The following is a 14561-nucleotide window of genomic DNA, read 5'->3' on the forward strand; positions in this document are numbered from 1 at the left end:
TCGCAAAGAGTTATTGGCTATGCTGGCTGCCATGAACCATTTCCACCCGTACTTGTACGGGCGGAAATTTTTGGTTAGAACTGACCATTCCTCCTTGCAATGGCTCCTTCGGTTCAAGGAACCAGAGGGCCAAATTGCAAGGTGGTTGGAAAAGTTGCAGCAGTACGATTTTGATGTGGCCCATAGGGCCGGGAAGGCCCATGGTAATGCGGACGCACTCTCTCGGCGTCCTTGTCTGGGGGAAAACTGCAAATTTTGTGCGAGACACGAGGAGAGGGAACAATTGGGCGATTCGGACCCGACCCTCGTTGTCCGGGCAACCCGGGTGAGAGGGCCAATTTTGCCACTAACCGCGGACGAGGAATTTGGAGAGTTGGCTTGGAGCACGGCCCAGCAGGAGGATCCTGTTCTGGGGCCGGTGTTCCAATGGGTCAAATTGGGGCAAAGACCAAAGGGGGAAGAGGTCACCCCCCTCGGGGCGCAAACAAAGGCGTATTGGGCTCAGTGGCAGACCCTGGAATTGAAAGGCAACATCTTGTATCGCAAGTGGGTGGAGGTTCCCTCTGATAGAACTTCCTGGCTGGTGGTAGTCCCAAACAAATTTAAGACCGATATATTGCAACAGGTGCATGGTACCCGCCCCGGCGGCCATTTGGGCAGGACAAAGACGACATCGCAGGTACGCCGGAGGTTTTATTGGGTGAATATGGGGCGCGACATACAGGACTGGTGTCGGAGATGCGACGCCTGTACTGCCAAAAAGGGACCAGCACGGAGGATGAGGGCCCCCCTTCAATTACACCAGGTGGGGGCCCCCCTAGAGCGGGTGGCCATGGATATCCTAGGCCCACTACCCCGCACCCGCCTAGGTAATAAGTACATCCTCGTTGTGATGGACTACTTCACCAAGTGGCCGGAGGCCTACGCCCTCCCCAACCAAGAAGCAGGGGTGGTAGCGCAGGCCTTCGTGGAAGGATTTGTGTGCCGGCATGGGATTCCACAGGAGTTGCACACCGACCAGGGACGAAATTTTGAGAGCAAATTGCTAAAAGATGTGTGCAGTCTCCTGTCAATTCGGAAAACCAGAACAACGCCTTTAAGACCTCAATCTGACGGGATGGTGGAAAGATTCAACCGAACTTTAATCCAACAACTGGCACTGTTCACCGCCACCCATCAGGATGACTGGGACGAACATCTCCCTTATTTGCTCATGGCCTACCGAACCAGACAGCACGGGGCCACCGCATGCAGTCCAGCGTTGCTTATGTATGGGCGGGAGTTACGGGCTCCCGCCGACTTGCTATGCGGTCCCGTGCCAGACACAGTGGTTAACCCGCCGAGGGAGGGGTACGCACGTCACCTAGAGGAAGGCATGGAGCTAGTCCATGCCTTCGCCCGCCGCCAACTCCATCTGGCGGGGGAAAAGATGAAGCGCAGGTACGACGACCGGAGCCAGGGGAGTCAATACGCTCCGGGGATGAAGATTTGGTTCTTTAATCCCCGGAGGCGGAAGGGAAGGTGCCCAAAACTCACCTCCCCCTGGCAAGGCCCAGGAGTCGTCCTGTCGCAAATCTGTGACGTGGTCATCAAGATCAAAATGGGGCCACGAGCCCTCCCTCGGATCGTCCACGCCGACCGAATAAGGCCTTACACCGGCGAGCAGGCGCCCCCGTGGATTGCCTCGGCTTTAGATGCCGAGGCGGGACCCAGTACCTCTGAATAAGGGGGGCTTATTAGTGCCAGAGGACTGGGGGATTGAGGAGCGATGGGCCCGGTGGGTAAGGGTGGCATCCCTGCCACCCTTCCCATGGTGGGGCAAAGGAGCTATAGATTATGGGGTGTATGGCAGTGAAAACTAGCCCGGGTGGGTTAGGATATTGGTAGGGATCTAGCGAAGATGACATTAGGTAACGTTAAGGTTAGTTAGTGACTGATACTTGTAGTGGGGACGCAGGTAGTTTAGTGTGGATGATAATGACGTGGGAGCGCAATAGTTTAAAGGGACGACTGGGAAGCGCAAGTTTCAGAGGGGAGTAGTTAGATGAGATGATGCTGTGTGAGAACTGGACAGGTGTGTGGAGCAGTGTATGAGTAGTGAGTGTTGTGGATCAGCGCGAATGCGCTTGGGGAGAGAAGGGTGCAGGTGGCACCAAGAGTGAGAGCACAGGTGTGCAAGTACAGGTGTGTGGAGTACATGGAGTATTGGAATGGATGGTGTGGAGAGAGTTGGAGTAAGTGGTACGGAGTGGTGTGCATGGTGCGAAGGTGTGAATGGGGGAAGAGTGGACCCCCATCACGGATACCCGGGGCGGGTAGTGTAAGTGTTAGTTAGAGGGTATAGGTAAATTGTGGTTGGATATTGGCATTTGTGGTGCGGTCGCAGAATGGTATTGTGGATGGGTGCATTAGTGTTGTGGAAATGGCTGGGCGTGTAGCCTGTTAGTGTGTGTAGTTGGTTGGGCACTCCACCACTGTGAGGATGTCGGCCAGGTGAGGCCGCAGGTGGGCTCTGGGAGCCGTTAGTGTCAGTGGGGCCCGAGGATCCGGAGGACGGACCCGGGCAGCCCAGTGCCAGAGAGGGCACCGAGTGTGGAGAGCGCCAGAGGGCCTTCCCCAGGTAGATAGGTTAGGGTGAGGAGCAGGTAAGCTCGGGTGGCAACTACAGTGGTGGAGGTGTGCAGGTGGGTAGACCTGCTGGGAGAGCTACACGTCGCGGCCCAGAAATTGTGCGAGGGCACCGGGAGATGAATCGGGGGAGTGAGACCCCAAATTGAAAAGCACCACAGTTTGGTCAATGGGAATTGGTTTTAGAACCCATAGTGTAAGAGGGCCAATGGTTTGGCAGGAGAAAGACCCCGGGTAATGTAAAGTTGTTAAAGTCATTTAGGAAATAGTTAGGATTGATGAACCTGTCGCACCATACGCAGCCACTTACCTGAGGTGATGATGATGACTCCACACCTGTGTTCCCTTGTGTTGTGTTGCAGGAAGTGAGAATTGCTGTTGGATTTGTGAGACGCATCACGACGTGGATAAGACATTGGGGTGATTTCATCTCTCCCTCCTTAGGAGGGACTGATGATGAATTGGTGATGGCAAATTTTGATGTTGAGTTGGAGATGGCAAATTGTGATGAGAGTTGGAAATGGCAAATTTGATTGGTTAGGAGGGAGAGAAGACGAATTTGGTTTATGGGAGGAACGGGGAAGACAGTAGGGACGTTTGTTGATTTGTAAAGTAGATGTTTATGGGTAGTGTTGTGTTTTGTGGATACAGTAAGGGGTAAGGGAGGGGCAATGTAGGTTACCTGGTGGGGGGGGGGGGGCGTACGGTAGGAACGTACCTGTCTCACCTGGTTCCCATGTGCCCCTAGTGTGCATTACCTAATGTTGCGTGCACTTTTGCGCCCTTACCACCTTACTCACTTGTCTTCTTCTTTTGTCTCCCACCTCCGAGGATCTGGCTTTGGGGCAGAGAGAGAGGAGAGAGAGGTGCTGGCTCCGCAGTTGTGGGCCTGCACTTTCGCTGCTTGCTGCTGGGATCGATACACCATATGGACCGCAATTTTTGTGGCCGCCCACCATGGACCGCAGTTCTTTTGCGGGCAAGCACCACCCATCAATGGACCTATGGGTCAACGTGGCACCTATGCCAGACAGGTGAACCACTAATAGTTGGCCCCCTGACGGCCACAATAAAGAAATGGACGCGGTTGGCGCCTTTCTTTATTTTTTTAAAGAAGCCAGAAGGCCAAGTGCACCACACGAAGGCAAGACCAGCGGCAGAACATCGGCCGGCTGCGACACCACCGGTGACTATAAACACTTTATTGGTGCACCGGATGGTGCTGACTGTGTGATGGGGTGGTGCTTTTGGTGCTTGGATGGGGTGCTCTGCACATTATTAAAGGCCGTAGGGCCACAGAGCACTCGTGGGTTGGTGTATCGATGCTGGCATGCGTGCTCTCTCTATGCATAACATCTGCATGTGTTCCTCCAAAAACAGGTCCTGGATCGTAGTGTAAATATCAGTGTAGTCTTGTATAAATGATGCTCCCTACCGGCTGTATGTTTAGTTTGAGGATTCTTTCCGTGATTCGGTTATCCTGTGGGTGTGTTTCTGTGAGGAGAAGGGTGCAACGTCGCAGGGGGACATATTTACTCATTTGTGAACATCTGTAAAACTGTCGCACTCAGGGTAGAGTTAATAGTAGAGGGAACTACATCTGAGTGCCACACTAACGTAGGTAAAGATTTATCGGGTCGGGACGCCCCGAGGTAGAGAAGGGTGCAATGTTGCGGATATGGGATTTGGCCTCCATCCATATCCGCTTGTAAATATTCCCCTATTTCCCCAATACTCCCCAACTATCCCCAATCCCCCATTCCCTAGTCCCATTGTCTGTAAACAACACTCTGTAGAACCGACCTTCCCCTTTTTCCCCCATTAAATGTCGTGCCCAGGTTCACCGCATCTCACGTAGACAACTATAGGACATCTTGCTAGTTATTCTTAGTCTATGTCAGTTAAGGACTCGTTTCCATTAATTCTGACTCTTCGTTGCACCAGAATGTGATTGTATGGCACCAGTAGTAAGTTTAGGACCTCCCAATACCTCCCCACAATCTCATCTCCGCATCCTCCCATCTTCCTCATGAAACTACAACAACAACAACAACTACAACAACAGCGGGGGCGGCGCGGCAGCCGCGCGGGGAGTGTGCGTCCTCACTCCGGCTTGGTTAGCCGCCATTGCCCATGTGCTCCGACGGGGTTACCACACAGGGGCTGACTGTCAGCTCCTCGTCAAGGGCGGAGCCCGGTAACCCCCCGCACCCAATAAGAAGCGGCGGGCCGATTCCATCTGGGGCGGAGCTAACGAGCCGAGGGCGTGTCACTCCCCGCTGGATATACGCAGCCACTTACCGGAGGTGACGTCAGATGCGCCCCCAGCTTGGAGAAAGAACGTCACCTTCTAGCGCTGAGAGAGACCTCCCGCATCTCTGGACCGGACCGTGTGGATCCTGCCCCTGAGCCAAGGTGCACCTTGAGCCATCGATTCTGCCCTTCCTTGCCATCAATCCCTGTGTGAGTCAGTCTTGTCCCGTTTATCTGTGGTCTGTCGGGGCTAAGATAAGACCGTATTTAAGTGCCCACCTTCCTATGCTGTACCTCTTGTCCGTGTAATCTAAACGTTCTGCATACAAATATTATAACCTCCTCCGGAGGTCTTGAGAACTGTACCCCTGGTGTCGTGTCATTTAATCCCAGCCGTTGTGTCCTTTCCTTAATTGATTTAGCGTAGCGCGACTCGGCCAACGTTCGAGTATAATCGGGTAAACTGTGCAGACGCGGTCATACCAAACCGCTCGGTAAACTAACATCCAAAACCGCGTCTGTAACAATATATACAGTGGAACCTTGACTTATGAGTTTAATTCGTTCTGTGACCGAGCTCGTAACTCAAATTGCTCGTATCTCAAATCAAATTTCCCCATTGAAATGCATTGAAATGCTATTAATCCGTTCCAGCCCGCCAAAAACCACACCAATTTTTTTTTAAATATACAGTATATATAAAAATATCTCGCGCTTTATATTTCACCTGTATGCAGCATACAAGTTGGCAGGATGGCCTGGACTGGAGGTACGCACACTTGACTCTAAAGTCTAAACTGTCCAGCCTGGGTTTGAATCCCGACCCAGCTATAACCTGTCATGGGTGAATCACAGGCAGGGTGATTCATCAATGTGTGTACCGCTAAACTGGGCGCCCCGTTTGCGTCCCATTAGTTGTTGGATGTTAAGGATCTCACCGTGTTTTCCACAAAGAGAAGGCGAGCTATCGCCGGCACTCTGAACAAGTTGTGGCCTGGCATGGCATGAACATGAAAACATGAACATGAACATGAAATGTTCGACATGAACATGAAATTTTCCAAAATAACCAAAATGCGAAAACAAAAATGCAGCGCTATACGACAGAGATACTGTACGTGCACGGCAAGATAACCACGTGACCAGAACCCACCTGGCGGCAAAACTCAAAATAACCAACATGCGAAAACAAAAATGCAGCGCTATACGACAGAGATACTGTACGTGCACGGCAAGATAACCACGTGACCAGAACCCACCTGGCGGCAAAACTCAAAATAACCAACATGCGAAAACAAAAATGCAGCGCTATACGACAGAGATACTGTACGTGCACGGCAAGATAACCACGTGACCGGAACCCACCTGGCGGCAAAACTCAAAATAACCAACATGCGAAAACAAAAATGCAGCGCTATACGACAGAGATACTGTACGTGCACGGCAAGATAACCACGTGACCAGAACCCACCTGGCGGCAAAACTCAAAATAACCAACATGCGAAAACAAAAATGCAGCGCTATACGACAGAGATACTGTACTTGCACGGCAAGATAACCACGTGACCGGGTGGCGAAAGCTCGTAACTCGGATCTCGGCTCGCATCTCAAAGCAATAAACCGCCCGAGCGACGGCTCGTATCTCGAAAAACTCGTAAGTTGGGGCACTCGTAAGTCAAGGTTCCACTGTATATATATACAGATTATACACCCTGAATATATCCTGAAATGTTGGTGTTGATTGGCCCAACGGTCTCAGACATAGACATAGTACATACACCACTCTGTTTTATATATTAGATGGCAATTCTCTGTATGTATGTATGTATGTATGTATGTATGTATGTATGTATGTATGTGCGTACTTCTGAAAATCATATGAAAAAATAAATAGGGCTGGGCGGATCTCCACCAAATTTTGAATTTGTGTCAGTAGTGCCCAGGGTCAGGTCAAGGGCACAAAGAAGATGGCTCACAACTTTCGCCTGTACACGTGCAACAGTACAAGTGGTTTACTGACCCCTTTACTTCCCAGATTGGAGCCATTGCTCATTAAGATCAATCTTGTAATCCAAATTTCCTAATATTGAATTTGAACTTGAGCATCATCGGTCATTAGTTCAGATTGGAAAGCTAAAGAGGCAAAGATAAACAGGGTTGTTTATTGCTATTATCTTGTTGTTTAATTGTTTACAATATACCTTCCACACAGTCAGGAGGCTTTTGAGTTCGAAATGGGCAAGTAACTTACATTTTCTCCAGAAGCGTTTCACGAGATGCATTCTGAGCCAGCAAGTTTGAAGCCAGAAGGAATATGCCATCGGTCCATTCCTATCACAAAGTGGAGAAAATGCGTTCTTTTTGACATCTGAGGCTCATGAATAGAATATACACATTCATTACAGGTGCATAAATTTCAGCTATTGGAATATGGTGTTTAAGCGCGTGTTGTCTATGATGTCAAGAGTAGAGAATGCAAATCACTCTTTACAGTATTTTTTTTTCACAGACACTGAAATTTGTATTGCTTGAATTCACAGACAGTAACCCGATGCCGTGTACACAATATTATACCACTCTGCAGGTAGCTTTGATTGCGAATAAACATGCACCGATCTCTAAATTCATTCTGCACATGCACATACAGACACAAACATTTGTCAACAAAAAAGCTTCATAACCATGACTTGTAATTCGAAGCAATGCTCTTTTTTTGTTTTTGGCTCGTTGGCAATATTAAATGTTTTGTACAAAATTTAATTCAGAGCACTTTAATTATTTGCTGCTGTTAAGTGCAGAGTTCGCGAATCCATTTACAAAACAACACTTTTTGCAGAGGTAATGATTTTGGAGAATTATTTTTTGTTTAATTATTTTTCCATGCATTGATATTCAACAATGACGTTAGAATGTTTGCATACATCATTATAAATGGGTTTTTTTTAATGGAAGTTAACACTTGAGACTTTTATACACAAACTGTAAAGGAAACAACAGACCCGATAAAAGTGAAAGAAAGATGAACTACAAAATTTAAACTAACATCATGCAATGTTCATTGATTAAATTGGTGGAAATTAGACACATTTTGGTTTTGCATATTACAGATTGTCTTTCCTCCTAGAATATTAATGTTTATTATTATACAACAATATGAAAATGAGAATACAAAAAAAAACACGAGAAGGGAATAAAAAACAACAAGCAAACAGAAACAAAACAAAAGTTATAAAATCGGGAAAATTAAATACAATCCGTGAGGGATACTTTCCTGGAAAACCTCGCGAATGCAAAATTTGCAGATATGGATAATGGGAAAGGGGAAGGGGGAAGGGGGGGAGAGGGGGGGGACGGTGTTATGTTCCCGGGTCAGACTGAATATCGGAGGAAATGGTAAATATTGAAGCGCAATGATTAAAATAAATAAATTACAGTGTGTATTTTATTTACGCATTATGATGATGATAATGGTGATGGTGGTGGTGGTGGTGGAGGTGAAGTCAGAAGGACGATTCATTCACACTGCGGATCCATTCACACCTGTAGCTATAGCCTGTCTAACACATTCGCTTTTTCGCTCAAACTCATCACTTTCAAGGATGCAGTGCCCACAATGTGCAGCCAAACCGAATACAGAACTGTACAGTATCAACATCTGTGCACACTTATGTCCCCGGTGTTGGTGGTAGGGTGTGTGTGAGGAAACATTGGGGTAGGATGATGGGGGCTCTCAAACTCACAAATACTGGAAGTCGATGGGTCGTGAATTAGGCATTGGTGTACATCTACCAGTTCATGAATACTTGGAACTCACCAATATGGAGGGTTTACTGTAAAGAAATAAATGCTTGGTACTACAAAATTTAACAGTCATCCAAAAGAGAGACAGTGTCTTAGCTTTTCATGTTGCACTTGTCTGGACAATCGCAAGGTACAAAGATCAAAGCAATTCATGCTCAGGTGGTTGCTGATTTACACACCTGACGAGCGTTGATTGGCTAACACTCATGCACGCTATAGATGTAAAGCGGCGAGAGGATAGGATAACCCAAGCCCTCTCAATGCTGCAGTTGCATCAAAACAAACGGAGTACTTTGCACGAATTATTTTTGCTTGCAAATAACGGGCGTGTATAAATGTGTGCATAAATTTGCTGCACTGCCAGCTCAGGCCACGATTCAAAAGCAATCAGCACAATGGTTTTCTGTGCATTCTGGATCATTCAGCAGATATCATCCGATTGCCAAATCTCAATTTTGAGCACGCATTTTGGTTTCGTTTCAGCATATGTGGGCTGGTTGTACACGACCTGTAAGTTGCTCGTTATGAATCGCCAATGCAACATGCTGTTGAATTAGGTCCTGCAATCTTTGGGATCTGTAAGGCCTAATCAGCCTACGCCTCTGCCATCACACCGGCACTGTAACTCATAAATAGCATTATTCAATTGTGTGGTAGGCAACAATCTTTCCAGATACAAATGAGCATTTTATAAGTGGTAAATACCACTCACGTTGCGACTGCATGAGAGAAGTACGAGATCGCTTGCTTAAAAATTTGAGAGATTTTACTCTCCAAAGCAGTTTTAGGTAGATCAGGCCCTTGTTCAGGTCAGAGGATAGCGGTTGTCAAACAACTGGCAATTTTGCGTGACATATACCTAACGTTGACTTGCTCATGGTCGTCATTATCTTGCAGAATGGCTTTGACATAGCAAGCTTACATGGTGAACAGATGGCCGCAGTTCTATTAACTAGATGGTATTCATAGAATATTTATCCTGCGCAGTCTCGCAACTTGGTGCGAGTCAACTCTTCTGTTTTTGAACATTTTTTTCTTTGATCCAATATGGCTGCCAGACCACGTGAGCGATGACATCATAAATTTATATTCTCTAATATAATTGTTGCATAGATCACGCTCAATACATTTCAAATTGATCAGACTAAGCGTTGTCACTGTCGAATTATGACGTCATAATTATGGCACCAATGACGTCATCGTTAACAACACCAATTCCCCATATAGAGTTCTTTACAATGAGCAATGTTTCAATTTTTTCCATGCAGCAGTTTTGGAGATATAGAGGTGCAACATGTTTCGGTTTTTCCAAGATGGCGCCTGTAGCACCTGACCAATGACGTCATGATTATCATTAAAATATTCCACATGAGGAGGCGCTTCTATCGTAAACTTTCGTGTCAATCGGACCAACGGTTGCCAAGAAAATGAATTTTTAAAATGCAGACACGTACGGCACACGGCACACGTGGCACACGGCACACGTACGTACCTGAATGCTTAACCCCGATTTTCGCTTCGCGAGCGCAGGGTAACAAGAGTGTTGATGAGGGAACTGAAAGAGTTCCACCATGTATACTACTGACCAGTAAGGCAGGCTTGCGGTAGATGGTAGTCAATAATAATCTATCGTCCGATTTCTCCAATAGCACATGTAGAAAAGGCAGCGCGTTCAGTTGCTCCATCCCAAAGTTTAATTTGAGCACAGGATGGAGTGTGTTGAGATGTGCGAGGAAGTCAAAATTGCATTTCGGTAATCTGCTGAATGATCCAAAATGCGAAGTAAAACGATTGCACTGACTGCTTTCGAATGAGTGGCCTGAGCTCGCAGCGCAGCACATTTACCCACACTTGAGGCCACGTCTATGTACATTAAGTCTTGTTCATTGCAAGCAAAAAATGCATGCAAGCATTGTGCTCGTTCTGATGCAACTGCACCATTGTGTAGGCTTGGACTATTCTATTCCCTCGCTTCCTCGCAGTTATGACGTGCATGAAGGTTAGCCAATCAACGTCTGTCTTGTGATCAAATCAACAACCACCTGTGAGCACAAATTGCTTTGATCTTTGACTTATGGTATTCTTGCAATTGTCCTGATGAGTCCACGATGAAAAGCTTCGACAACGTCTCTGTTTTCAGTAATACCTGTATATAAAGGAAAGCATCTCCAGAATAGTGTGCCATTTCAACCTCTCTCGGAAGATCATGGCCTTCACATCTGATCTCATATTTTAGAGCTGAATATTTAACCTGCATAGGTCATTTCTCCACTGCAAGGGGTACTGCAGCCCTAAACCAGGGTAAGAATTTATAATCTGTACTGGCGCACAAGGCCATGCTCTATTCAAAAGATACGTGGAAGCACATAAATACGCATGTATGGATACACTCGCTCAGGCCAATGATGGATGGGATGGTCAATCCCCATGTCAGTAGCACTATGCTGGGGAAGATGGATTAATCAGCTTCTGCACAATGCAATCATGGCGTTTGGACATGCAATATTGCTCTGCCGTGTTTTCCAACATTAATTAATCAAGCTGATGTGTTAGCACCTCAACTGGATTCCTTTTAATGTCCACCTCAGTCAGCCTATCTAGGCCGGAGCAACCATGAACAACAACATGTTTCAATGTTTTTGGAAATGCATAATTTTGAGTTTCTTAATCTAAATCTTCAAATTTACCATTTTGTATTAATCACGGAAGTTGGGCGATGCATTTTAAACACTCGATGCTTTTAATAGCAAATGCCTTGCACAATGAACAAGGCATAGCCATGTTTAATGACTTCACACGGTCATGGTATCAGGACCTAACAGACAGCAGAATTTCAAGGCAAAAATCCAATTTCCTGCTACCGACTGAGTGTGTGATGTTGGAATTATTTGAAGAAACTCCAGAAATCAAGGCGTACATTTATCAGCTGCCTGTCTAAAATCCTGATAAATAATTTGCCATCCTAATACCACCACCTAAATTGGCCCTCCTAAAGTAGGATCAGAAGGGAGGGCATAATTTGCTTTAATAATAATAATAATAATACATTTATTTTATATCGCGCTTTTCAAGAAGCCCAAAGACGCTTTGACAGAGTACAAAAAAACAAGTGCAAAAAGACAAAAATCAACAGGTAAATAATCAAAACAAAAGGAAGGAGAAGGAGAAGAGATAGTCAGGGGTTAAATGCTGTGGGTTAAATGTTGAATGCAGTGTTGAACAGGTGGGTCTTGAGTGATGTTTTGAATGTGGTGAGTGAGGAGGAGTCTCTGATGGTGTGAGGTAGTGAGTTCCAGAGGGTGGGAGCAGCGATGGAGAAGGCCCTGTCCCCCCAGGATCTGAATTTGGTCCACATGGGGGGGGGGGGGGGTCAGGAGGTTGGTACCAGCAGAGCGAAGGTTGCGGGTGGGAGTGTGTCTGGAGAGGAGGTCAGCCAGGTAGGATGGGGCCAGGTTATGGAGGGCTTTGTAGGTCAAGAGGAGGATTTTGTACTGGATTCTCTGGGGGATGGGGAGCCAGTGAAGCTTGTAAAGGACGGGGGTGATGTGGTCACGGGTCCGGGAATGGGTGAGTAGACGGGCAGCGGCGTTCTGAATGTATTGGAGTTTATTGATGATTATTGAGGGTGAACCAAAGAGGAGGCTGTTGCAGTAGTCCACACGGGAGGTGATGAAGGCGTGGATGAGGGTTTCTGCAGCCGTGGAGGAGAGGGATGGACGGAGACAGGCGATGTTTTTCAGGTGAAAGAAGGCTGTCTTTGTGATCTGTTTAGTGTATTTGTCGAAGGAGAGGGTTTGGTCAAAGATGATGCCAAGATTCCGGATGTGAGGGGAGGTGGATACTGGGAAACCGTCGATGTTGAGGGCAAAGTTGTGGGCTTTAGATAAGGGTATCTATATCACAGCATTGCAAATCAAGAATAGTCCTTCTGTCGAGACTTTTTGGTAACATCTCTAGGTCTTGTGTCCAACTGTCAAAGTGGCCCTTCATTTGAACAATTCTAAGGAGACTACAATGCCACAGAAGACTATGATTGTTCGCGTATAATATTGAATTATATATAGATTATATTGTCATTATTGTGCCAAATTTACACAAGTATAACTTCGATAATCACCCAAAAGTAAAGACTTAAATTATTAATCAAAATTTCTATGAAAGTATAACAAAACGGAAATATGCTCTCAGCTTCCAAAAGCATCATATGCACTTCAGCATATATATATACCAAAGCAAATGGGTTTCTCATAAATGTAATGTAAATTCCATTCATGCTCAACTCAACCAGTCATTGGAATTAAAAAATATATAATTCAGAATCTCAGACTAAGAAGCACAATCATCCCCTCCGAACTTTTCAGGTACTTCCTCCTTCTCCCCCACTTCCATTTGCCAAATACTATATGTTTAGGCTTGACACTCACCTTGGCTATTTCCTCTGAAAAAGCAATGAAACTGAGGAATGTGAGATTCACGAAATCAGGTCCATACACCACTGTGACGGTTCGCTTCTCCAAGCGAACCTCTGTATTTCCGGACTCGAACGTTTCACGTAGCTTACCATCCTGGAGGATTGAAAGGAGAACATATGTGTGAGAATGAATTTCATTTACTGTTCAAGCCCACAATGGCACATACACATATTGTAAAAAAAAAAAAAAAAAAAGATTTGTAAAATTATTTCACTACTTTTAAACAAAACTGTACAAAAGCTGCTTGTACATGTTAAAAGCTGTATCATAATGATAAGCGAAAGTAGCCAAAACACGTGTTTGCAATAAAGGTGTCCTGGACAACTATATACATGAACAAAATATGTTTCAGTAAATAATTTTCCAGAAAATATACATTTCTTCAATGCTGAAAGATATCTCGACAAACAATGGAACCAACCTAGCAACCTTTTGTGGGGTCCATTTCAATAATTGTGTCTACTGTCAGACCCTGGTTTATTTTATTACTTATGAAAATCGAAGATTTTTCAAGGATATGGGTTGGTCTTGTGCGTTATTACTTGGCAGAAAAAAATTTTTTTTTGCAAATACTGTATGTTGATCACTCCGGTTTGTGTGTGTGTGTGTTTGTCTGTTCGCTCACTTATACTTGCCCACAGGTCACAATTTTAAACCGATCTTCACGAAACTTCACCAAATGGTAGGGTTCGTGGTCCGACAAAATCCTATATATTTTTGAGGTCAAAAGGTCAAAAGGTCAACATAGGCCAAAGGTCAATCACTTTTCTCAAATATCTAAAATCCTCAATTTTCATCTGATTGACTTGAAATTTGAATACGATTTTCATATCAGTCAACTGAATTCAACCACCAACTATTTTTGAGATCAACATCGGTCATAAGGTCAACATAGGCCAAAGGTCAACCCCTTTTTCAAATTTCTAAAATCCTCAATTTTTATCCGATCGACTTGAAATCTGAATACGATTTGCATATCAGCCAACTGAATTCAACCACCAACTATTTTTGAGGTCAAAAGGATGCTCTACTGAGTGCCATTCTACTTTGTTCTGTTTTGCCAAGTGTCGCTCTATGAGTGATTTTTTGACAAGTTTGTTGATCACTCCGGTTTGTGTGTGTGTTTGTGTATGTGTTTGTTTGTTTGTTTTTTGTGTTTGTTTGTTTGTTTGTGTTCGTCTGTCCACTCACTTATACCTTCAGTGACAGAGGAAAAAGTACTCTAAAATATTTGCATGTACAATTTTGGACAATCTAACCTGATGAAAATGTTCTTAGAAATATAGAGTTTCTACAAGCTAGCGCGTTGCTGGTGCATGTTTATGTGAAATACTTCGTAAGGAAAACATCCGGCAATGCCATTCCGCAGTTTCAGAACAACATCCATCGATTTCTGATGAATGGAGA

At 45.5% G+C, this 14561-nt stretch overlaps 1 protein-coding gene across 1 annotated transcript in view; it reads right to left on the bottom strand.

The window, feature by feature from the left end:
- LOC137435114 (1-phosphatidylinositol 4,5-bisphosphate phosphodiesterase beta-1-like) overlaps nt 1–13599 on the bottom strand; it is a 244230-nt gene extending 230631 nt beyond the window's left edge. The window contains exons 1-4 of the mRNA XM_078785120.1: nt 13584–13599; nt 13385–13414; nt 13107–13294; nt 7133–7212 (exon numbers count right to left, since the gene is read on the bottom strand). Of these exons, the coding sequence (XP_078641246.1) occupies nt 7133–7212; nt 13107–13294; nt 13385–13414; nt 13584–13599 (314 nt within the window). The remainder of the gene's footprint in view (nt 1–7132; nt 7213–13106; nt 13295–13384; nt 13415–13583) is intronic.
- Nucleotides 13600–14561: the final 962 nt, after the last annotated feature.

Source organism: Myxine glutinosa, chromosome 9 (genome assembly GCF_964187855.1).
Source record: "Myxine glutinosa chromosome 9, kmMyxGlut1.1, whole genome shotgun sequence".
NCBI lineage: Eukaryota > Metazoa > Chordata > Myxini > Myxiniformes > Myxinidae > Myxine > Myxine glutinosa.